Here is a 26,760-nt window from a genome sequence, read left to right as displayed (position 1 = left end):
TCATCGTTGTAAATTTGTCAATTAATAAGAACAAATTCTTATTTACAATGACTTTATTGAAAACCCCCCCCCCCGAAAATACATATTTTCAACTTTCAACTCCAGCCGGACGTATATTGGAGGTATATTTGATTGCATAGTCTTATTTTCAACGTCTTTTCAATGACATTTTGCTAGGTGGGATAGCCCAATGTCAAAACACATATTTAACATGTCCAAATCAATAACCAATATGCAGAAACAGCTTTGGATAAATTGAAAACCTAAACATAAAATGTGCTATATACACAAACATCTGCCACAATAATCATATTACTTGTATTTTTTAAACAAGCACCTTATAAACTGCACAAGCACCAGAAACGCTGTTGTTTTGACAAAAAAGCAATAAATCACTGATATCGATTGGGTGGTAAATCAGGTTGTTTGTGATGTTGAAACTAACACAACTAAACAAAACACATGGAAATGGGAGATCTTTTACCTCACTGGTTTGAGGACAACCTGCAGAAGACAGTCAGTTGCATTTTGATTCAAGTGGGTCACCAACGTGGTAAGTGTAACACAACTCTTTTTTTGTTAGTCACTTTTTGTTAAATCACATAAATAGTACTCTTTCAATTCAGAGCCTGGAATTTCCCCCTGAGGCTAATATCCATATCATGTTGAAATCAATAGAACAGGGGTCAAACGTTTAGGATTCTACATTGTGGCATCATTAACATTCTAAATTGTGACATTATTTCATTGATATCATGAAACAACTTCATGTATGTATTTTCTAATGTTTGAGCAGATCTTTTATCAGAGTACCCACATTGATCACAGCTATAAGGTTTCTCTCATGTGTGTTCTCTGGTGTATCTTCAGATAGCCAGATGTACCAAAACTCTTCACACATTGATCACAGCTATAAGGTTTCTCTCCTGTGTGTGTTCTCTGGTGCATCTTCAGATAGCCAGATGACACAAAATTCTTCCCACATTGAGTACAGCCAAAAGCTTTCTCTCCTGTGTGTGTTCTCTTGTGTGATTTCAGGCCACCTGACTGAGTAAAACTCTTCCCACATTGAGTACAGCTATAAGGTTTTTCTCCTGTGTGTGTTCTTTGGTGTGATATCAGGCTGGTTGACTGTGTAAAACTCTTCCCACATTGAGTACAGCTAAAAGGTTTCTCTCCTGTGTGTGTTCTCTGGTGTGATTTTAAGCATCCTGAAGTACCAAAACTCTTTCCACAGTCAGAGCAGCTAAAAGGTTTCTCTCCTGTGTGTGTTCTCTGGTGTTTAGTCAGACTGCCAGCTTTAGTAAAACTCTTCCCACATTGAGCACAGCTATAAGGTTTATCTCCTGTGTGTGTTCTCTGGTGTGATTTTAAACATCCTGAAGTACCAAACCTATTTCCACAGTCAGAGCAGCTAAAAGGTTTCTCTCCTGTGTGGATTCTCTGGTGAATTTTAATGCCTGATGAGGTGGTGAATCTCTTCCCACATTGAGCGCAGCTATAAGGTTTCTCTCCTGTGTGGATTCTCTGGTGAATTTTAATGCCTGATGAGGAGATGAATCTCTTCCCACATTGAGCACAGCTATAAGGTTTCTCTCCTGTATGGATTCTCTGATGTCTTTTGAGGTCTGCTGAGGAGGTGAATCTCTTCCCACAGTCAGAGCAGCGGTAAGTTCTCTTCCCTGTGGGTCTCTGCTGGTGTTTCTTGAGGTGTTCTGATCTGGAGAGACTCTTCTCTGCCTCATCAGCATCATGATGTTGTTGAGGCTCCCCAGAGGATCCACAATAGTCCCATATCTCTCCTGTGTGAACAACAAAGTCAGACAAATGGTTAAAGGCCCACAACAGTGGAAATCCACTGTGAAAGGTGATGCCCAGAGCGTAACCATGAGATTTAGTACAAAAATTGACATCTGTAATGAATGCTAAAATTATTTGACAATTGTCTTAAGACAGTCAAGTGAGCAACAAGTCATATTTTGTCTTGTTTACACATTAATAGTAACATCGATGATTGTAGGCTATAAATAAGTTATTAAAGTTGTTGAAACCCTAAGCAGTGTGCCAGATGACTTTTGGTCTCCAACATAGGCCCCTTTCTGTGTTTGCTAAAAATTGCCGCACGGGGGCGATGCACATGCAATTTGGATGCTAGTTATGGATGTAGTATATCTGCATGGAGCAAAAATGGTAAGCTATTTTAGTTTTTCACAATGTATTCTGAATATTACAGCGCACTATCAGCGTAAGATCAGGAGTGGTACTCAAGGAAACTCACATTAAGCTCTGTGTCTATTTACTAATTTACCACCATGTGGTTCTCATAGCTGACAGCAAAAATTGCCTCCATTTCCAGGTTGTTTATGAGTGCATTTCACACTACTTTCAGATTCTAATTGTAAGGCTTATTTGAATGTCCTGTGTGTTATGGTTGCAAATCAACTGCTTTATACTTTAAAAACACTTCAACTAGGAAAATGCTCTTTGGCTATTTTTCCATCAGCCTGACAATGAGGGTTTGTACACTAAGTGTATGCCAAATTGGCCCATAACTTCACCTAACAATAACATAGACCTACTGTATGACCCATAACAACAACATCTGACTACACACCAGAAAACACATACACATACATAAACCTCTATGTCGCAATGCAGAGTGCGTAAGATACGTCATCAGAGGGAGCAGATGAACATTGTATGTTGGAAAACACTCGGTTTTGATTACACCAAAACCGCTATTCATTAAATACGAATACAGGACTTGTTTTTACGTGGATTCCGCGACACGGTTTGTTTAACAGCTAGGACCGCTATTTCTTGTCCCGGAATCCCGCTTAATAGACACGTTGAAGCCTGCTTGACAGATACGCTAAGCTGCTAGCCATCATGCTAACGAAGTTGGTACCAGTTGAGTTTTGCAATGGAGCCCTCTTTGTCTGGAGAAATAAATTAACGGTTGCAGCGCTGTATCTATTACGCTTTGTTTTGGGACGAACCGGATCACTCGGAGTTCCAATGCGGCAAGTGTTTACTTGTTTACTCGGTATGTAGCGCAACCCGACGAGACAATAGGATATGTAGATTTTACATCCCTTTACCGTCCTGTAATGAGTTCCTCGTGCTATCCTATGGGGCATCCGAAAATTATTCACCGCGACTTTGACTTACCCCAAAACTATTTTGGTCTGATCAAAGCAACTGTCTACCCTCCTAGGGGAGTGTTCATACCAGTCTTGCCTTACAAGGGACCTAAAGGAACACTTTTCTTTCCCCTTTGTCGCACCTGCAGTGAAAACAACAACCAGGAAAACCCTTGTGATCACTCAGATCAAGAAAGAGCCCTGACAGGTGTATGGGTCACAGTTGAATTCTCTAAGGCTCTAGAGATGGGGTATCGTGTGGCCAAAATCTTTGAAGTGTGGAACCTTTCCAGGAAATCAGACACTCTTTTTAAAGAGTACATCAAGACCTTCTTGAGATGCAAGCAAATGGCTTCAGGCTATCCTGCATCGGTCACAGATCAAGAGAGAAAAGACAGGTACATTCAAGACTATCACGACAGAGAAGGCATACTTCGTGACCCTGACAGAATAGAGGTCAACAAAACCAAAAGAAATGTGTTGAAATTGTACTTGAACTCGCTTTGGGGTAAGTTTTCGCAGAGATATGCTAACAATGTCGATCATTAAAGACCCCAAAGAATTTGGGGAATTTGTTTTTTCAGACCAATACGAAATTTCACATTTTTCATTCTTGAGTCAAGACATTGCCCTGGTGCAATGGAGGCGTAACAAGAAGTGGGTTCCACCCCCGGGTAATGTAAATGTGTTTCTTGCAGCATTTACCACGGCCTATGGCCGACTTGAACTGTACACCCTCATGGAGCAGCTTCAGAGGCGGGTCCTTTACCACGACACAGACTCTGTGGTCTATGTAAGCAAACAGGGTGATTGGAACCCCCTACTTAGCAACTATCTGGGTGGTTTAACGAGTGTACTCGAAGATGGTGACCATATCACAGAATGGTCCTCCTGTGGTCCCAAAAGCTATGCTTTTAGGATTAAAGACAATCACGTTCTGTTGAAAGCCAAAGGCGTGACTCAAAACTATGAAAATGCCCCGCGTGTAAACTTGGAATCAATCACACGCTTAGTCGAGGTGTCCATAAACGACCGGAATAGTGACTTGGAGATTTTGAGCTCCTACAAAAAAATGGTTGGGGAAAAAAATGGGCTTCCATCTAAGGAATGCCCCACTTACTAAAAGATTCAGAGTAGTCTATGACAAGAGACTGCTTTTACCTGATGGGCCACATTGCCCTTTGGCTACTGACTTATGCTACAAGCCCCAGTGTGTCTTAAAGCTTAAGATATAATGACTGCTGTAGAAGGTTTTGACCCCCGGTAGCAACTACCATTTTGGGCCTTAATCGCAGGCCCATCCAATAGTGGTAAAACTTGTTTTGTAAAAAGTATTTTAGAGAATTCTGAACATGTTATCTCAAAAGTCTGATAATATTGTATGGTGTTATCCGTGTTATCAACCTTAGTATGATGAATTGTTGAAGAAAATAAAAATCAAGTTTTTGTTGAAGGAATACCTGAATCCCTGTCTGATGATGAACTTCTCCCTCCTCATAAAAACAATCTGCTGGTTTTGGACGATAGGCTATTTGCAGGTAGCGAACATCACGAAATTGCACAAGCTTTTACCCAATATACTCATCATAGAAACCTGTCCGTGTTTTACTTGGTGCAGAATGTGTTTCACCAAGGTAAAACTAGTCGTACCATTAGTTTGATTACATGGTTTTGTTCAAAAACCCTAGAGACAAACTATAAATTAACACTCTAGCTCAGCAGATGTACCCGGGAAGGAAATCCTACTTTATGGGAGCTAAGAGGATGCTACCAAAGTGCCATTTTCTTATTTAATCGTGGATTTTAAAGCAAATACTCCAGAACACCTGAGGCTACGAACCGGTCTGTTCCCATGGGAGTGGCCGGCTGCGTACATTCCTAAAAAGTAACCGCTATGTCTCTGCGTTTAAAAAGAAACCTGCCCCTCTTGAGAAGCCTAGTTGGGGCTACAGCTAAAGAACGGAAGGCCATCTTGGGTCACTGTTCTTCAGATCTCATATTATCCCTATGTGAGATTGCTTTGAATCGTCTCAAAGGACGCATTCCACTCACCCTGACCCAATTGCAAAAATTAAAGAGACAAAAGACCGCGATCAAACTCTTTGCCAATAAAAGGGCCAGTCTTCAAAAGAAAAGACATAGCATACAACAGTCTGGGGGTTTTCTTCTACCTTTACTAAGTATAGCCGTGCCCTTCATCACCAGCCGTATTGCTGCCAGACGTGGGGGTTGAACACAGAGTGTGATGGCCCATAAAATGTACTTGGTGCCACAACAAGAGTAGGATAGACTTAATAGATGACGAGCATAGCGAGTGCCAAGCCCCTGTAATGCCTGTACCTGCGATCTTACCGGCTGAAGATCACATGTCTGTTGAAGATAAAGTTATGCATGACATGTTGACACATGTTCCGGCACGTAACAAGAAAAATGTTAGATACATTATGAACAAGATGAAAGACTCAAAGGGGACCGCTACTTGGAATGACAAAGGAGAGTTTATCCTTCAGGGCTCTGTTGTCAGGGGTTCATATATGCTTGACTTGCTTAAAAGTACCACGGCTGCCCACATGGTTGCTGATGACAGAAGACCTCCCGGGTGGCGTCAGTTTCTTAAGGCCCTGGCAATCCTCAACATTCCCCTCTCAGGGTACCCAACTATAAGCTTTGTCAACAGATTCAAGCTTTAAAACAAAAACCTTCAACGAGCTACAGCACCCCTAAAGATGTCCCAACAACCCCTCCCCCCTATGAAAGGGATGATGATAACTCATTTACCCCCCTGAACATCTCCGGACCTTTTCTTAATCCCGATCTCTCAGGGTGGTTAGACTTTTTAATGACTATGATTAAATTCAATAAATTTTATTTGAAAAAATAAGCAGTTTAACATTTGTGGCATTCTTGAAACATTTGACGTGAGCATATGCCTTGATTACACGGTCTTAAAGGACACATATTTGAACACTTTTGATATTGTCTAACAAAACAAGCTACAACGTTATCATTACTTCTTAAATCATCATTATAAAGAGACATAACATCTTCAAAAGAAACTCCCCGGGCTCTTTGGCATAGGTAGAATACACAGTGTTGACCACATGTAGTGGAAAGGTTATCTTGCACTTGTTTGATGCTGCAGTATATCTTTGATCCGTTTTTGGTCAAAAACTATTTAATAGATTTGGGGAAAGCCGTAGGAATCACAAAAAGTTGAGATTTTTCTTCCTCCTTCGTCTTCTAATGTCACAGCTAGCCAATGTTCACCCGGCATGTGTTTAGGATGGGTATTGACAGGCCGTATTGACAGGCCGCTCCGGCCATTTCTCAATAGGTAATTCATCACAAGCCAACGCTCCACAAAATTGTTTTCCAATCAATCGGCTCATAAGCCCTTCCAACTCTTGGGTATTAATGTCTTTGCTCAACGATCCTTAATAATAATCCACTAAGACCTGTCTTCGGGTATTCACTTCCAAGATTGAATCAGAGCATGCATAAACAATCATGCTAACTGTACAGGCTAAAGGTGTACGGAAACGCATTTCCAGCCTGATGTTACCTTGGGACACCACCAACAGATTTCCTGAGGTGTCATCATCAGGTGATAAATTGAAAGCATACAATGTGTAACCCTCTGCAAAATCATTTCTGTCAATAGGTAAAGAGAGATATTTTAGATGCCTCCCTGTAGCCAGGAATAGATTGTAAAATTCTCGCACAGATATGTTATTAAATTGTGGTTGGAAAGCCTTAGCAGGGACCTGACCTCCATCCTGACAGAGAGCTACATACTCTGCATTGAAGTGTTGAAAATTAAATGGGTTTTTATCTAAGCTGCTCGTATTAGAGGCGTGATCAAACCTATAACCACGTATCGGGGGAAAGGGCATAGAAAAAGGTTTTCTTGACTGCAGATTCTACTGCCCACAGGTATGCTAAAGGTTTTCATGGTAATTCTTTGGAGAGGGTAAAGGGCATATCCTTTCATCAAAGCCTGTGAGTGACCCAGACGAGCTGCCGGAGTTAGACACTTTTTAAATAAAAAGCGTTGCCACCAACACTTTTAAACTAAAGTCACCGTCCTGGGCAGACATCAGACAAAACTCATCCTTGGCCCTGGTTAATTTTACTCTTAAATCAACCGAATTTAAGAGTAAACGTTCTTGAAAGAAAATGTCAGAGTGTATAGGCCCTAGCAGATGAAACTCTTGAGATTCGGCACAGTAGCGAGCGCGTGCCTCCAGTCCTTTGTTTGCACCGGTGGAAGGGTCTGTCGATTCCATAGAGACTCCTGCAGTATCCTTGCTAAACAACCCGGCGCTGAATTGTGTCTTGAGAGTGTCTTCGGAGTAGTTGAGGAAACACTCCATGATGGCCCTATAAGGGTATGTGGCACTGCTTTGACTGATTAGGCATTCACCCAAAGTCACGTCCACTTGGGAGAAGATGGTGGCCACTGGGTAATTAATGAGACTCACTTTGGCATCGTCTGCAATATTAGTACCATCTCTTTTGGTCACTTTTAGACGTAAATGCACCAAGGTGTTGTTGAGGTCCAGATAGTTGTCACCATGGCCTGGTATGAAAAATTATATAGGACCGTTGTCTGTAATGGCAGAGAGTGGGGCTATCTCCACATAACTAGACCTATCTATTGAATGTTTGGTTAAGGGGGCCGTGAAAAGATCGAGCTCTGTCTTTATAGCTTCAGAGGACATGCAGTGTAAAAGAGCCATGTTGCTTGTTCTTTTAGAAAATACTTCCGAGTATTCTTTTTATCGTTTTTGGTCCAGACCTCACTTGACCACGTCTTTGACTTACTGAGTTTCTATTAAACGGTTAACCTCCGCTTTTTAGAGGCAGGCCTGCGCCTTAAACCCGGAGGTCTCTTTTTTGGTCTTCGAGACAACATCATAAGCCCCGAGCCTTGGTGACGCCCTTCTGGTCATAGCATTGGCTACAACCTCACTTACTATATTTTTTAGCCGCTGATTTTAAATGTGGTTTGGCTATGCTGAGGCCTCTCTTCATAAACGGTAAAACCATCCTAAAGAGGTTACGAAATATACCTCCTATCCCCGAACCGTAAATGGTCAGGGATCCATAATAGCCGGGTAACCCATTACCCACTTGAGCAACATAGTAGGAGACATAGCGGTTAGGGTCGAGATGTTGGTGGTCCATAACCCTTTTCATTTATTTGTATTATGTTTATAAAAATATATAATAGTAATATTATATATGTAGAGAGGTTTTGGTGGGTCTAAAGTGGAGTTTTACAATCGTTTTACCATAAGAAAATTCGATGTTTTCGTTCTGATCCGTTTTAAGCTCAACCAGAATGTTTTCAATATATTTCTTGCTTATAGGTACGTAGTGTGGCTTGTCGTAGGTAACAGTGACTATATCGCCATCATTTCCGTCTATATGAACTGTTCTCAGGAGGGGCACACAACTGTCTTCGACCCTTTGATAGGATATGATGTCGGTATACACAAATATGTTGTAAAATCCTGCATGTATATTCGCAGAGAATGGGAATAATTTATCTTTCACATACGTCCATTTATTGGGACCCATCCCCAACATGTAGGCTAAATTACCGCTGGTCTTTATACCCCCAACAGCATCCCCTGAGATGTGTACACGTTTATGTATAGGTCAAGAGTATGTATAGATCAAGAGTATTTCCATATTGTTCTGGGTTAGGAGTTCATTCAACTCTGAGACGATCCTGTCGACGGTTCTATAGAACCCTTTTTTAAGCTTAATAAGTTTCGCAGGTTCCGATATCCTTTTGCAATAAAAATCACGGTCCTTATCTTTGATATTATACCAACTATGGAGGTATGTAATCTCGCTGAGACCTACTTCCCAGGCCTCTGATAACTCTATAGGCTTTGGAAAATTGGTTGTATAATTCGAACTTTGGTTATTACGATATATATGTGCAGACGCATTACTGGGGTGTCAGGTAGAAGCCGCTGTGTTCCATGATGCACTCCTGTGTACACGCGAATGATGTTGTATTCATCATGCATGAGGGTTTATGTTAACCCCCGATGCCTCCACCATATCGTGCTCTAATTTCCAACTGTTAAACTTTTGGGGACCGTTTTTCCAGCGGACCAGCACCCATTGTTTAGCCTTTTCTCTCTTTTGATCTAGAATCTCCTCCACGTCAAAGACTTTGTCTTTACCCAACTGTACCTTCTGTAATTCCTTCTCATAAAAAGGATCCCCCTATAAGCTCCCCGTCATAATCTTTTAACTTGTAGACAGGGGGTATGCGCGGTAGACATTCGGTAATGGTGAACACCTCATTGCTGTAACTGTGCTCATATTTTTTTGTCGAAAACACTCCTCAACTTGGATATATGCACCCCGACTATGAATTTAAAATCATTTTTTTTCTTACGGTGAAGGGGGAACAAACCATACAGATTTTTAAAGACTTGAAAAGAGTTTTCAGAAGAGACCTAGGGGGGCTTCATCCGTATACTCTTATGGTAGCTGTTGTTGTACCCCTTTACTAAATCTTGAACTATATCTATATATCTATGCGTGTTGTGAGCTGTAAAATATAGTCACATCCACTCCTTCAGAGTTCTGTTAAAGCGTTCAACAACTGAAGCTTTCAAATCTGAGCCTGTAGCAAAATGTACTATATTGTGCTTCTTCATGAGTTTCTGAAAAGTATTATTAAAAAAGTATTTTCCGCCATCAGTCTTCACTTTCTTGGGGGCTCCTCCTCCACTTCAAGATAGGGTCACCTCTGCCCCACTCTTATTTTAAGACCCTTACAAATGCTATTTTAGAGAAAATATCTATAACCGTTCGCATGTAGCGATTTCCATCATTTTTATCTGCAAGGGCCTGCATGTCACATAGATCCGCCTGAAATTGGGACAAGGGATGAGTAGAAAATACTCTATTTCTTGGAAATTGTTTTCGTACAGGTTTATGTAGAGTATGAGCATCCTGCTCGGCTAACCACTCATTCACTTTAGCAGCGCTTAACCGGCTACCTGTTTCTTAGGCTATAGCTCTCTGTAAACGCTCCTTACCCCCATAAGACTCGGGGTTAGTTATAATAAATGTTTTTCAACATCTGCTCCGCCATCCTCCTTCCCTCTCTGAGGTACAATAACGTTAATGAGCCACTTTCAAATAACGACAACATTTCATTTTTGAATTTTTAGCACACATCAAGTATTACGTATACAGACAATTCAGGATTCGTTGCAGGATACTTGTCCCCATTTTCTCAACGATCCCAGCATGCAACACCCTGTATATTTGGTTTAGATTTACAGGCTTGTGTCGCTGAATTTTTAAAACACACACATCCGCTATATAAGTATATAAACAACAAATATGATACATGTTACAATTAAATGGTGTTTCAAACAAATAAAGTAAAATCTTAGACAAAGTTGTTTCTAGTTCATCAGAATCATCCACAAGACGGGATACCATGTGTCCATTGTAGACTCTCGCCCGTATGTCGTACATGATTCATGATTTGCTCCATTTTTAGCACACGCTCTACATTAGCCCAGGCATTGTGTGTTGTGTAGAACGATACATTGTTCACTTTATTTTCAATAATTTAATGCATAAAATGTGTAAGTTCTCTCAAAAGAAATGTTTTATTTACTCTCTCTAACATCGTATGCATACAGTTGCCCATTGCTTTACATCTAAATAACAAATAGGTATTGTCACTCGGTCTCTTGGGGTTTATTGGGCCAGAAAGTCATCACATCAGCCACCACAGCTTCCCTGTATTTGTTGTCGTCCACCAGGGTGTGTCGGATTTCTTTGAGTTTCTCGTTGATGTAGATCGCCTCCTTCAGTTCATGTGGGAAAGCCTCGGTTACCCCGTAAACTCTGGGAATAGAGGGCACAAGACCCATAGACTCCAGGGCTCTGACCAGCGAAGGTATAAACCTGCAGGACCACAGTCTTTTCACCAGCTCCTCAAAATGGTTGAAGAAGTAGTATCTTGGGGGCTCGTATAGGCACAGATGACGGCGCTGGCTGGGGTGATTGATCTCACAACCGATGCATTTTTCTCTTATATACTCTCCAATCACCACATCTAAAAGTGTGGCTACAGAGGCTTTGATGGTGTCCACAATAATAGTACTGACCACCCCATCAAACACATCCTCAGGCTGTGTACATGTAGGTGGTCGTGGGTCTTGCCTGGGGGGAGTAGAATGGTGGGCTGCGAGGCATAGAGTCCTTAGGGTCTGGCCCCCATGACGTATCGGAGTCCTGGTATGTTGTATGAATATCCATGGTATATGCTGAAATGAAGAACTGGAGGCGTTTAAGGGCCCTCCTTTTATTGTTGAACCAGTCCTTTGGGTATCAGGGTGTGGTTAACGCAGCCGCGTACTTAGTTTTCTTCGGGGGCTGACCCTTCAGAGGATGTACCTTCTTGGGGATCCTTTGAATCATAATCCTCAGGATTCGTATATATTATGCACTTCCTTAGCTTAATAATGCTCTGCCGCTGTTGGCTCTGTACAAAAACAGCGTCCAACAGCTCTAACATTTTCAATTCCATTAGATCCTAGAACTTTTAAAAGGAATAAGCATGCGCAACCTAAAATCCCCAGTCAAGCCACCATCACGAATGTTTTGGTTGCGGGTTTCCTCGTTGCTGATATAGACCTCCACGCATCCACATGGAAGTCCATTCTTTCTTTGTATTTTCACACTGTGAAATACTATTCCTGAGGAGTCATGGGTAACTTCCCAATGGGTCTCATAGCCCGTGAACAAGCTATACCCCTTTGTGATAACTTTCAGTTCGGGACACACAACCTTGCGAAAAGCCGGCCAGTCTTCAAGCCCGTAGTCCACTCCTAAAGTCCGGTCTGTATATTCTTCTCCTTCAGCTACGATATAGAGCTTCACTCTACAGGCCTGGTAATCAAACTGATACCCCCATTGCTGTCTATTAGACATCATCACTTGATCTTTCAGCGCAGTTGCGGCGGTATTTGGGTTCTATACACACTTAGAAACCTATTTTTTGGGGCATCGTATATTGTGGCTTTAAACTTGGCCCTTTCTCTATGTTTCAGCCGTGGTCCTGCTTCCGTTGTTACGGTCATCACTGCTTTGCCACTGATCATAAAATCCATGTTTATTTTTTACAATCTTGTTTAGTGTTCTGGGGCCGCATGTCTTGTTCTGGGCTTTATTTATAATGTGTCTGCCGCAAATACAACCCCCCCGGACATTCCTACTTCATAGACAAAAACCCTAAGGGCAATAAAATAGCGTGGGTGTGGGGTCATCCTCTATGAAATGTTCAAACACCACCCCCAGTTCAACCAGGTCCTTACACATCAATCATCATGACAACATCAAAGGAATAGATGCAATATAGATATAAAATAACACACCCTCTAACACATGACAACAGGAACAGGATGTCCTAGCCGGGTGCCCATATTTGGGCATGTACGTGTCATCTGGACATAGGGTCATAAATCAGACGTTTGACCCGTGCCGTCTACTTTATTCTCTCTGAAATCATCAACATGTATTGATCACATCTTTACTAATTCTGCAGAAATTTGTTTGAAAGCAGTATCCAGATCCATCGGATGTAGTGATCACAATATAGTAGCCATGTCTAGGAAAACCAAAGTTCCAAAGGCTGGGCCTAATATTGTGTATAAGAGGTCATACAATAAGTTTTGTAGTGATTCCTATGTTGTTGATGTAAATAATATTTGCTGGTCTGTGGTGTGTAATGAGGAGCAACCAGACACTGCACTTGACACATTTATGAAAGTGCTTATTCCAGTTACTAATAAGCCTGCACCCATTACGAAAATGACTGTAAAAACTGTTAAATCCCCATGGATTGATGAGGAATTGAACAATTTTATGGTTGAGAGGGATGAGGCAAAACGAATGGCAAATAAGTCTGGCTGCACAATCGATTGGCAAACGTATTGCAAATTGATAAATCATGTGACAAAGATTGATAGTAAAAAGCTTTGGAACACCTTAAATGACATTTTGGGGGAAAAAAGGCAAACTCGGCTCCATCATTTATTGAATCAGATGGCTCATTCATCACAAAACCCACTGATAGCGCCAAATACTTTAATGATTTATTCATTGGCCTGATTAGCAAACTTAGGGATGCCATGCCAGCAACAAACGCTGACACTACACATCCAAGTATATCTGACCAAATTATGAAAGACAAGCATTGTAATTTTGCATTCTGTAAAGAGAGTGTGGAAGACGTGAAAAAAGTATTGTCAATCAACAATGACAAGCCACCTGGGTCTGACAACTTGGATGCAAAATTACTGAGGATAATAGTGGACAATATTGCCAATCCTATTTAAGCCTACTAGAGAGTGTGTGCCCTCAGGCCTGGAGGGAAGCAAGTCATTCCACTACCCAAGAATAGTAAAAGCCCCCTTTACTGGCTCAAATAGCCGACCAATCAGCCTGTTACCAACCCGTAGTAAACTTTTGGATAAAATTGTGTTTGACCAGGTACAACGCCATTTTACAGTAAACAAATTGACAACAAACTTTCAGCATGCTTATAAGGAAGGACATTCAACAAGCACAGCACTTACACAAATGACTGATGATTGGCTGAGAGAAATTGATACAAACATTGTGGGGGCTGTTTTGTTAGACTTCATTGCAGGAACAATAGGACCCATAACTTCACCTAACAACATAGACCTGCTGTAGGACCCATAACTTCACCTAACAACAACATAGACCTACTGTAGGACACATAACTTCACCTAACAATAACATAAACCTACTGTAGGACCCATAACTTCACCTAACAATAACATAGACCTAGGACTATAAATAATGTAATATTTCAGGTGACACATGGAAACTAAATTGTCTTTGGCATGACATTTCATAACATGATCACCAGATAATTTTGTGAATAATCCCACTAGGCTACTCTGTAATGTGTTGTCATTCTAAATGTCCTGAATAAAGGAAAATAGCTCTGTATGTTGTACAATAGCCTATCCATCAAGGAACACTTCTCTACACATTATGAGCTAAGTATCTCTGTGTTCAAGCAGACTAACGAGATCCTACTGTAAATCAAGCAGACAATAACACATTAGACACACCAATTTGTTAGGGATGTTGGATCCAACGTGGAGCCACGGCATAACTGTCTTTACCAGAGTAATGAATGAAGAAGCACTTTGGTTGTTGTTGCATGTCGTGATGTTTGTCATGTGATTCTCATTCAGAAAATGATTTCCTGGATCAGCTGATGATAGTTGAACATGTGACTGTAACTAAACAGCTACAGTATTAAGTAATATGTGTAATTATTGAAGAACCGCGTTAATGACAGTATCCATTTGGGTGTTGTCAATAAAGTTAAGGTGACTCTTGGATTTTGCAAACACTGAAATGATTTAGGATATCTGTGCCCATGAAAACTGTTTTCCCAGCGTAATATAAGGAGACACTAAATGTTACGTAGTTAGAGTGCATTTCAGAGATCTGAATACAAAAATACGTATGACAGCAAAATCCAGTATTAAAGTTGAATTTCAACATATGACAAGCTTAACATTATGACTATAACTACTGTTCCCTGAAGGAGGGAAACTAGGCACAACATATTATTAAATCCTCACCGTCCCAGGAAAGGGCAGCGCCAAACAGGTGTTGTACCTCATTTCCCTCCTTCAGGGAACAGTAATTATAGTCATAAAAGTTACACTCCCTTTCAGTCGGTCAACTTGGGTACAACATACGATGGGGAAATAGAATCATTCCCCATGCCGACCCAAACGGATACTAAATGAAACGGCCCCTGGCAGACAACCAAGACCTGACGCCGCAAGATGCGTCAGTTTTGTCAATTTATTCTTTGTCTTTTGTTTGAAACACTCCTGTCAATGTTGAGTAAGAACGCACACCTGACTACACATATAGAAGTAGGACTAGTCTACCTGGGCTGCGCGCAAACGTAGGCCTATAAATGTGCCCATTTGGGGATGTCTGATAGTATTTCTGATTGTCTTAACACTCCACCACTAATGAGTTGTGGAGCTTCTCAAAGTAATTTTTTCCTACAAGTATTTGTAAAATATTTCCATCTCTCACCCTTTCGATAACCAGGGAAAAATGTAATGCTCTGATCCAGTGGAAACGTCATAAAATACCTGATTACTTCTAATCCCTTGAACAAATAGCCGACAGCTGTGTTTGTCCCAAACTCCCTGGAGAGAGAAACTGAGAGCCCAGAATATTTTATACAATGTTGCAAGCTTGCTATCTCGAGTTTCGGTCCGATCCAGTTGATCGTTGATAGAATGTTAAGTTTGTTGCAGACATTCCATGCGCAGCATCATGTTGTGGGGGTGCTTTGCTGCAGGAGGGACTGGTACACTTCACAAAAGAGATGGCATCATGAGGGAGGAAAATTACGTGGATATATTGAAGCAACATCTCAAGACATCAGTCAGGAAGTTAAAGCTTGTTCACAGATGGGTCTTCCAAATGGACAATGACCCCATGCATACCTCCAAATTTGTGGCAAAATGGCTTAAAAACAATAAAGTCAAGGTATTGCAGTGGCCATCACAAAGCCCTGACATCAATCCTATAGAAAATGTGTGGGCAGAACTGAAAAGGCGTGTGTGAGCAAGGAGGCCTATAAACCTGACTCAGTTACACCAGCTCTGTCAGGAGGAATGGGCCAAAATTCACCCAACTTATTGTGGGAAGCTTGTGGAAGGCTACCTGAAACGTTTGACCCAAGTTAAACCATTTAAAGGCAAAGCTACCAAATACTAATTGAGTGTATGTAAACTTCTGACCCACTGGGAATGTGATGAAAGAAATAAAATATGAAATAAATCACTCTACTATTATTCTGACATTTCATTCTTAATATAAAAGTAGTGATCCTAACTGACCTAAAACAGAGAATTTTTACTAGGATTAAATGTCAGGAAGTGTGAAAAACTGAGTTTAAATGTATTTGGCTAAGGTGTAAGTAAACTTCCGACTTCAACTGTATGTTGGCTTTATGTAGGCTATTTTTACATAGTTGACAATGGCAATAAAAGTTAATTTTAGATCTGTATAACTTCATTTAGATTTAGATAGAATGTAGGTTAATCACAGACAATGATTTTGAGATACTATTATAAATTAATTAAACTGTTCCATGAAAATGTGCATATGAAAATCATAACTGGTAAGATAAATTTGCACTCCAAAAGTAGGTTGCCGACTGCTGGTGTAGCCTATTACCAGCAACGTCAGAATTTACGAAGGCCAGCAGGAGGAGGTGGATCAGGAAGAGTTCTCTCTCTTCTGGTTAGGCTGTATTGATGTAATGGCATGAAAATAAATTGGCTGAATATTATACAATGACTTATCAACAGTTCTAACAATTTGACCCCCACAGGAAATCTACACTGGCAGTTATAGAATATACTATATACCCTAGAAACCTGGTTAAACTATCATTATGACATCATGGATGAATTCTAGAATATACTATATAGCCTAGAAACCTGGTTAAACTATCATTATGACATCATGGATGAATTCTAGAATATACTATATAGCCTAGAAACCTGGTTAAACTATCATTATGACATCATGGATGAATTCTAGAGTATACTATATAGCCTAGAAACCTAGTTAAACTATCATTATGACCTCATGGATGGTCAGTCCTTGTATTCATAGTGTAGTGAATTCAGGGGGTAGCCCTGAGCTGAACTCAAACCTGGGTCCACTGACTGTCAAGCCAACACCTTATAACTGTTACGCCAAGATGTCTGAACTTCTTGACGGGGTAGCTAGGTGTTGGGTTACGGTTGCTACAATAGCTTTCTCGATGAATTTGAGAGTGGTTACATTTCTCCAGCCCCCATCCCTCAGCTGTTTACCAAACCAAGTCTCTGGGCAGCCATTTTGTTGCTCTTTAAATACTAGGTTGTCCCTTTAAAAAAGACACACAACAATCAATCAACCAATCTGCAGTTCAAACAATAACAAAGCTGTCATTCCACCACTGTTTTGCTAATAAGATGATGGATGGGGCTAGAGAAATGTAACTAGTCTCAAATTCATAGACAGACCTATGGATGCAAGGACTGACCATCTATGATATCAACATTATAGTTTTAACCATGTTGAGGCTATACAGTGTCGGTTTACATTGTTTCTAAACATTGGAGTTAAACAAATTTATTTGGGGTAATGATGGGGTAAACAACAGTTGAACTAAGCTCATGAGGCATGTGTTATATTCTTCAAGAATCAATGGCTATAAATGAATAATTTAAGAGTGCAAATATGGATGTAACAATTGCAGATTCTGCCTTTAACACCACACATCAGTTCAATAACTGCAGAGTTTGTGTCTCTGTATTTAAGACAGTACTTACTAGTATTAACCAGGGCCCGGTTTCCTGAAAGCATCATATGGCTAAGTTCATCGTTAGAACCATTGGATGCCTTAAGATGCGCCTGGGAAACCGGGCCCAGATATCCAGTTTCCTCCTCTTCCTCCTCCTTTTTCGATTTGACAGTCATCTCCCCCTCCTCCTCCTTCACTCCAAAAAGTGCATCCTCCTCTTCTTTTACTGTAACACCCTCCTCTTTCACTCTGAACGAGTCTTCCTCTTCTTTCACTGAAACGTCTTTCTCTTCTTCTTTAACTGTAACAGTCTCACCCTCTCCTTGTTTTTTTATTGTAACAGCCTCCTCTTCCTCGAGAGCTTCTTTCTCCGTCCAGCAGACCTCTTCTTTACCAGGAGGAGAGTAGCTTAGTGAGCTCATGGTCGGAGATGTTAGGTAGCTAGGCTAATGCTAACTTAACCAGCCCGCTAGCTGACTAATAACAACAACACCGTAAATATGAAATTAAATCGGATAATAAACTAGACGACAGAAGTGGGTTTATAACACAGTGGCTAATATACACTAAAGCGTCTAAAGAAGTTTATTGGTTTAGCTATTTTGGCTAGCAAGCTACCGAGGTGGCTGACTGTGTTGCTGCCGTTGAAAGAAGCGTTTCGTCCACTAGATTATACGTCACACTAGCAGCATTGCCTTAAATTTCCACACCGCCGTCTGCTGACTGGAGTGGGTAACGCAGTTGAGTAAAACGTATATATTTAATGTATTTAATTTTCAGACAAGTTACAGTGTAGGAAGCATGTGTTTTTACTCACCAGTGTAACAACACAGTGTGGCTAAAGACTTAGTAACCTAGTTGTAATCACGATCTGGTTACCTATAAGTACAAACAGTTATGTTTTTGTGTTATTACATGTGCATTAATTTATTTGGGGATATCTTCTAAACTACCCACAATGCAATATTTCTCAAGTCATATGAAGTATCTACTCTGTGGTACCGAGTTTGTATGCTAGTGTAACGGTGTAATTATGTTGTTAAATTCCTGCATAACATGGGTATTATTCCTCCTGGGGCCTGTTGCACAAAACTAGGATAAGGGATTAAGCCAGGATATCTTGGTGATCCTGGCTCAATTGATCCGTAATCCGGTTGCACTAAAGATGGATAGGGGGCAGGAGGATATGTTATGGTATAAATTACCATGGAGATTTATTCTGTGGAGCTAGCCTGCTCCAGACCAGGCTAAATTCCAGGATCTATTTAATCTCATCCCTAATGTCAGTCAGCAGTCACCACAAATGGAAACCAATAGTTATTTCACTGCTCACTATACATTGTTATCACATATAACTAGACCCACTGTTATTATTTAAACGTTTGTGATCATTAATTTCAATGATTTTGGATAAAAAATGATTTTTAGATGATGTTGCTATCATTAGATAATTTACAGTTTCCCATAGACTATAAGGCTATATATAAAATGATAGAATATTAGGGCCACAGAGGGGAAAAAAACACAAGTCATAATATTGTAACCAGTTGTTTTAAAGGAGGACAGTTGTTAAAATGACAGATGTGGGGCATTTCGTGAAATTGTACTTCAGTATGGTTTCATAAACAAAGACATGCTGATGTGCCAGAATATTAAGTATCACATTGTCATAAGTATCAAAACTGTAAAAACAATATGTAGCTTTTCTGCAGAAAGAACCAGCCTCATAAATTTATGACTTTATCCTTTTTCTTCAGTGTGGCCCTAGTACTCTGTCATATAAACAAATACACATTCCATATGAATATAAAAACACAATGTGTAACATTATGTTCCTTTATTGAATAAGGACAAAACAAAGCAGGTAAACCATCAGCTCCTTTCGAAACTGAAGTCACAGTGACTCTACAAGATGGAAAGCACAGAATCCAAGCATATTATACAAAATGATACATACACATTCAAAGGTCTGTATATAACACACCCTGCATGTCTGCACACTAAAATAAATGCAGGACAAATCCATACACATCAACTGAACAGACAAATGAATGGATGCAGTAGCCTCCCTGCAGCCTTGTATTACACACAGTATACCGCACAAACATCATAAGAGGCCAAATTCGTCAAAAAACGAACCCAAAAAAAACCAAATTCCTCTGCCACCGCAGGACATATTTAACCAAAATTGAAAGCACACATACTAACTAAAATAATTCAACACATATTGGTCCCTCAGCAGCCGACCACTGTCGTCATCAGGGAAGATTGCCGGATTGTCCCAGTCCATGGCTGGTGGCACTCTGGGGGCCCTCTCCTTCCTCAGGCAGGCCACATTGTGGAGGACAGCACAAGCCACAGTAATATCACATGCCCTAACAGGGCTGACCCTTAATTTGTGAAGGCAGTGAAAGCGTGCCTTCAGGAGGCCAAAGGTCATTTCAACTCTGGCCCTGGTCCTGGCATGGGCATGGTTGTAGGCCTGCTGTGCTTCCTGGGGGTCTGTGAAAGGTGTCAGGAGAAAAGGCTGGCAGCCATACCCCCTGTCTCCCAGCAACACACCAGAGAATTCACCTGTCAACACCAGGCTCCTGGTCTATTAGTGTGTTTACATTGTCTAATACAATCAAATCAAAGTTTAATTGCCACGTGCGCCGAATACAACAGGTGTAGTAGACCTTACAGTGAAATGCTTACTTACAGGCCCTACCCAACAGTGCAATATTTTATTAAGTAAAAAATAGGTATTAGTTTAACAATAGATAAGGAAATAAAAACAACAGTAAAAAGACAGTGAAAAATAACAGTAGAGAGGCTATACACAGTAGAGAGGCTATATACAGTAGCGAGGCTATAACAGTAATGCGGCTAAATGCATGTATATAGCGAGGCCATATACAGGCACCGGTTAGTTGGGCTAATTGAGGTAGTATGTACATGTAGGTATGGTTAAAGTGACTATGCATATATGATAAACAGAGGGTAGCAGCAGCGTAAAAGAGGGGTTGAGGGGGGGGGGGTCACAATGCAAATAGTCCGGGTAGCCATTTGATTACCTGTTCGGGAGTCTTATGGCTTGGGGGTAAAAGCTGTTGAGAAGCCTTTTTGGCCCCCCTTCGCGTGAACGTGCACGCACTCAATTCTTCATTGCTGCGACTTGCTTGCTAGTTGAGATTTCTGATCACGTCAGGCTGCGTTTCATTTTATTTTTCATGACGGTTTGATCGTGGAGAGGCACTAGTAATGTCTGCAGTTTTCGGTTTGGCTATTTGTTTCAAGTGTATTAGTCTATTAATTATTCATTTTGGTTGCCCATCCTGATGTGAAGTTTGTTCTATAGAAAGTATTTGACTCTGATGTGCCACAGAAAGTATTTGACTCTAGCCACAAAATGAAGGAAATTAGAAGAGGGGAGGGGGGGGGATTTCGGAAAGTCTATTTTCTTGCCTGCCGAAATTCTATCTTGGGACTGCAAGGCCTGGCACACTTCAGAATCATGCCCTCTGATGTGTGCCACCGGAAGTATTAGACTCTAGTCACAAAAGGAAGTGATTATTTCAGAAATAATAGTTTCAGGGCCCTCTACTGTTCTCTCTACCCATCCCTCAATCCCCCATCCCATCCTGCTTTTCCCTCTTATGGCTTTACCTACATTTTGTTTTACACTTTTTCTGTCTTAGTTTTTAAGAATGTAGATACAGTAGTAATAATAAAGTAATAATAACAATAATACATCTAAAATTTGTACTCTGGGTGAAAAATAACATTCAAATATATAAGTCAACATGAGTGCATATCCATAATCAATCGCAACCACACTGCACACTGCCCTAACCCATCTGGACAAGAGGAATACCTATGTGAGAATGCTGTTCATCGACTACAGCTCAGCATTTAACACCATAGTACCCTCCAAACTCGTCATCAAGCTCGAGACCCTGGGCCTCGACCCCGCCCTGTGCAACTGGGTCCTGGACTTCCTGACGGGCCGCCCCCAGGTGGTGAGGGTAGGTAACAACATCTCCACCCCGCTGATCCTCAACACTGGGGCCCCACAAGGGTGCGTTCTGAGCCCTCTCCTGTACTCCCTGTTCACCCACGACTGCGTGGCCATGCACGCCTCCAACTCAATCATCAAGTTTGCGGACGACACTACAGTGGTAGGCTTGATTACCAACAACGACGAGACGGCCTACAGGGAGGAGGTGAGGGCCCTCGGAGTGTGGTGTCAGGAAAATAACCTCACACTCAACGTCAACAAAACAAAGGAGATGATTGTGGACTTCAGGAAACAGCAGAGGGAGCTCCCCCCTATCCACATCGACGGGTCAGTAGTGGAGAAGGTGGAAAGTTTTAAGTTCCTCGGTGTACACATCACGGACAAACTGAATTGGTCCACCCACACAGACAGCGTTGTGAAGAAGGCGCAGCAGCGCCTCTTCAACCTCAGGAGGCTGAAGAAATTCGGCTTGTCACCAAAAGCACTCACAAACTTCTACAGATGCACAATCGAGAGCATCCTGTCGGGCTGTATCACCGCCTGGTACGGCAACTGCTCCGCACACAACCGTAAGGCTCTCCAGAGGGTAGTGAGGTCGGCAGAACGCATCACCCGGGGCAAACTACCTGCCCTCCAGGACACCTACACCACCCGATGTCACAGGAAGGCCATAAAGATCATCAAGGACAACAACCACCCAAGCCACTACCTGTTCACCCCGCTATCATCCAGAAGGCGAGGTCAGTACAGGTGCATCCAAGCAGGGACCGAGAGACTGAAAAACAGCTTCTATCTCAAGGCCATCAGACTGTTAAACAGCCACCACTAACATTTAGCGGCCGCTGCCAACAAACTGACTCAGCTCCAGCCACCTTAAAAATGGGAATTGATGGAAATTATGTAAAAATGTACCACCAGCCACTTTAAACAATGCCACCTAATATAATGTTTACATACCCTACATTACACATCTCTTATGTATATGTATATACTGTACTCTATATCATCTACTGCATCTTGCCATCTTATGTAATACATGGACCACTAGCCACTTTAAACTATGCCACTTTATGTTTACATACCCTACAGTACTCATCTCATAGGTATATACCGTACTCTATACCATCTACTGCACCTTGCCTATGCCGTCTGTACCATCACTCATTCATATATCTTTATGTACATATTCTTTATCCCTTTACACTTGCGTGTATAAGGTAGTAGTTGCGGAATTGTTAGGTTAGATTACTTGTTGTTATTACTGCATTGTCGGAACTAGAAGCACAAGCATTTCGCTACACTCGCATTAACATCTGCTAACCATGTGTATGTGACTAATAAATTTGATTTGATTTGATAATCACAGTAAACTGTTATAATAATAGAAAAACAATAATAAATAAATGTATAATAATATCATAAACAAAACTTTGACTGAATGTGCCTCCATGAAGAATCCCCTCCCCAATAAGTCCCTTCACCCTCAATAGGACACCCCCAGCACCTCCACCATCCCCATCAACCCTCCATAGGACACCCCCAGCACTTCCACCAACCCCATCAACCCTCCATAGGACACCCCCAGCACCTCCACCATCCCCATCAACACTCCATAGGACACCCCCAGCACCAACATCCCCATCAACCCTCCATAGGACACCCCCAGCACCTCCACCATCCCCATCAACCCTCCATAGGACACCCCCAGCACCTCCACCTCCACCATCCCCATAAACCCTCAATAGGACACCCCCAGCACCTCCACCCAACCCATCAACCTCCCCCCACCCCTCAACCACAAACACAATAATGACAATAATAATAGAAATTAAAATACAAAAATATAGACCAAGATATATTTTTTTATTTTTTATTTTTTTATTTTACCAGGTAAGTTGACTGAGAACACGTTCTCATTTGCAGCAACGACCTGGGGAATAGTTACAGGGGAGAGGAGGGGGATGAATGAGCCAATTATAAACTGGGGATTATTAGGTGACCATGATGGTTTGAGGGCCAGATTGGGAATTTAGCCAGGACACCGGGGTTAACACCCCTACTCTTACGATAAGTGCCATGGGATCTTTAATGACCTCAGAGAGTCAGGACACCCGTTTAACGTCCCATCCGAAAGACGGCACCCTACACAGGGCAGTGTCCCCAATCACTGCCCTGGGGCATTGGGATATTTTTTAGACCAGAGGAAAGAGTGCCTCCTACTGGCCCTCCAACACCACTTCCAGCAGCATCTGGTCTCCCATCCAGGGACTGACCAGGACCGACCCTGCTTAGCTTCAGAAGCAAGCCAACAGTGGTATGCAGGGTGGTATGCTGCTGGCTATATATATATATACACATACACACACATGTACAGTACATATAGATCAACATATTGACAGGACACTCAACTTATCTCTTATCTCTTTTCCTCCATCAGATATGCAGGTGACATTTCCACCTGGATGACATCACATAATCAGCAACACGGAGATGCTCTTTATCCGAGGGAATGCCCGCCCATTCTCATTGTTACATCATCCCAGATGATCACATGTCATTTACATTGCAGCCCTAAGGAATGCCTGCCCATTCTCATTGTTACATCATCCCAGATGATCACATGTCATTTACATTCCAGCCCTAAGGAATGCCCGCCCATTCTCATTGTTACATCATCCCAGATGATCACATGTCATTTACATTCCAGCCCTAAGGAATACCCGCCCATTCTCATTGTTACATCATCCCCGATGATCACATGTCATTTACATTCTAGCCCTTGTCAGCTCCAGATTTGACTATTTCAACTCCCACCCTGCTGGAATCCCTGCATTCTCAGATCCCCCTCCACTGATTTGCACCCTGGACAGGCTCCCTACTGCACCTCACATTATGTTCACGATTCTAATTCTAGCCTACAGGGCCAGAAAATGACCAGCTCCTTAATACCTCTCAGCCTGGATAAAGTGCTGTACTGTTGTTCTTTCTCTGTGATCTACAGTTGCGTCATTCTTGAAGTTGTCTTCTCTTTCAGGATTCAGTGGACAATCACCAAGACTTGGCTGTGTGCTGTTGCCTAATTGGTTGAATAAGTTGAGCTGCAGGCATCATAACTGCAAAGTCCCTTGTTGTTTGTAAATGCTTATTATATACCCACCTATTCCAAAAGCACTTTGATACTGATTTACTTTTGTACTCGGAATACACTTCTACTTGTTGCTCTATGTCTATAATTAAAACATATGTTGTTTGTGCGTTTACTCTAGCAGTGAACAGGTTAGGTAGCAGTTTTCTACTTCATATCATATTGCATATAATATACTGTATATGTTACATTTTAGAATATGGTAGATCCCATCATGTAATATGACATCTACCATAACATGTATTTATGGTTTCAGCATATACTGTACAAATGTATAACTTTAAAATAAATTTGATTTGCTAAAAGGTACATTGATTCTCCCCTGATCCTCTTTATTCTCCCCGGTCCTAATTTCTAAATTTAGTTTCAAATGACACAAAAGGTTTGGTTTGTCTTTTTAATCATAACATATGGTATTGTCTTGCCTCACAGGTATCATGATATACAATAAAGACAGACTGAAGGGATTTATTTTCCATCACTGTGGCTTGTCCAAGATCCAACGTATACCACATAAACATACAGACACACTCATTCTTCTTCTGACTATAAGGCTATACTGACTATATGGCTATACTGCTTTGGAAAACATACTGCATATTATCAGCATCACAGATGATAAAGATTGTAATGATAAGTTTGTATTTACATGTCACCATGTGTTTTCCAAAAACAATATATAAACGTGGGCGTCTTTCTGTGGGTTGCTGAAGCCTCTTTTTTTTGTGAAAGAGTGTTTCATTTGACTGTTAATGGCTTTTATACTGAAGAGTATTTTTAATTTTTTTTAAGTGTCACAACATATCATGGAAGATGTCAGGCCTACCTACACTACGCGATACTTCTCATTTGCGTTTGACCTTTCAGTAAAACAACAAGTGCTTCATTGAAGACTGACATTAGGCAAGGTTATCCACCATGACTATAATATTTATTATATCGTCTTATAGCAATTCAAAACCGTTATGACACTAGTTTAGTAGTTTACACCCTATGCCCTCAATCTTCCTCAGAGATCAGCCTTTTTGTAGCAAACGTCGTGTCAATTCGATGTTGTTGTGTTCATGTGTAGTTGACAAAACGGTTTTGTGACGTCAGATCTACTAGTGTTCAACATAAAACATCATTTAATTTAACATTGGGATTAATAATGCATCGTTTACACTCACCTGTTCATATGACAAAATAGCTTACTATCAAATCCAAACGGCTGAGTGATTTATCTAAATGTCATAGTTTCATAGATTATAACCTTTATCAAAATATAGTAGTATGGCTCAGGTTTTCAGACTGTCACGAATCCCGCTTCCTGAGTCTGTTTTTGCCTGTGTTCTGTCCTGGAGTGTTTTTCCGGTGTCCTGGAACGTACCCTGTCTGGTTGCCGGGCGACGTAGCTAGTTGGGAGATCTCTGATTACCCGCACCTGTATCCCATCAGCTATCTGCACACCTGGTCCTGATCATCACCCCTCCACTTCATAAGCTCTGACCTGCCATCCATTCCCTGCCGGATCGTTAGCCATGAACATCATTCATCCGGGAACACTCACCCCATCCCTGCCTGGTCGTTGGTGGCTTCTGTTACTCCCTTGGATCTGCCTATTCACTCCCATCAACTCACCTCCGCTGCCCGCTCCGCCACCTGGATCTTTCTACCTCTACGTTTAAACTTGTAGATAAATACTCACCTTCATCCTACTCTCCTTGTCCTGGGGCCTGTTGCACAAAAGTAGAATTAAGACATCCGGGATAAATGACTCAGCTGAGCTCAATGAAGCCAAAACATGTGCGTCCAGGCTTAATTGGTTGCACAAAGACCAAGCCAGGATGAGCAGACACGGATTCATTAAGCCAGGTGAAACCAATCCTGGATAGGTGCGCGCTCACGGCTCACTCAAATAGACCCCGCCACAGATCACAGATTAACTGATTTACCATGGCAACTAGAGCCGCGTACTTTTCCCCGTCAGAAGCACAAATCCTCATGGAGGCATACGAGGAGGTAAAATATATAATTAAGAAGAAAGGCAACACCGCCACAGTGA

The 26,760-nt window shown here is 41.5% G+C and overlaps 1 protein-coding gene across 1 annotated transcript; it reads right to left on the bottom strand.

The window, feature by feature from the left end:
* Positions 1-38: 38 nt before the first annotated feature.
* LOC139547172 (zinc finger protein 180-like) lies at positions 39-18,239 on the bottom strand. Its single transcript, XM_071356230.1, has 2 exons — positions 17,600-18,239; positions 39-1,802 (listed from the first exon to the last, which is right to left on the bottom strand). The coding sequence occupies exons 1-2, from the start codon at positions 17,991-17,993 to the stop codon at positions 829-831; spliced, it is 1,368 nt and encodes a 455-aa protein (XP_071212331.1). The 5' UTR covers positions 17,994-18,239; the 3' UTR covers positions 39-828.
* Positions 18,240-26,760: the final 8,521 nt, after the last annotated feature.

The sequence above is a fragment of the Salvelinus alpinus genome, chromosome 20, assembly GCF_045679555.1.
Source record: "Salvelinus alpinus chromosome 20, SLU_Salpinus.1, whole genome shotgun sequence".
Classification (NCBI taxonomy): Eukaryota; Metazoa; Chordata; class Actinopteri; order Salmoniformes; family Salmonidae; genus Salvelinus; species Salvelinus alpinus.
This window is presented reverse-complemented; position numbering and strand designations above follow the sequence as displayed.

Bases quoted from the DNA above. Each gene is read 5' to 3' on its own strand.
- LOC139547172 (XM_071356230.1), bottom strand. From the start codon at position 17,993: ATGAGCTCACTAAGCTACTCTCCTCCTGGTAAAGAAGAGGTCTGCTGG. The intron at 1,803-17,599 runs GTAAGTACTGTC...TTGTTCACACAG, and splicing joins CCGGGCCCTGGTTAATACTA to GAGAGATATGGGACTATTGT.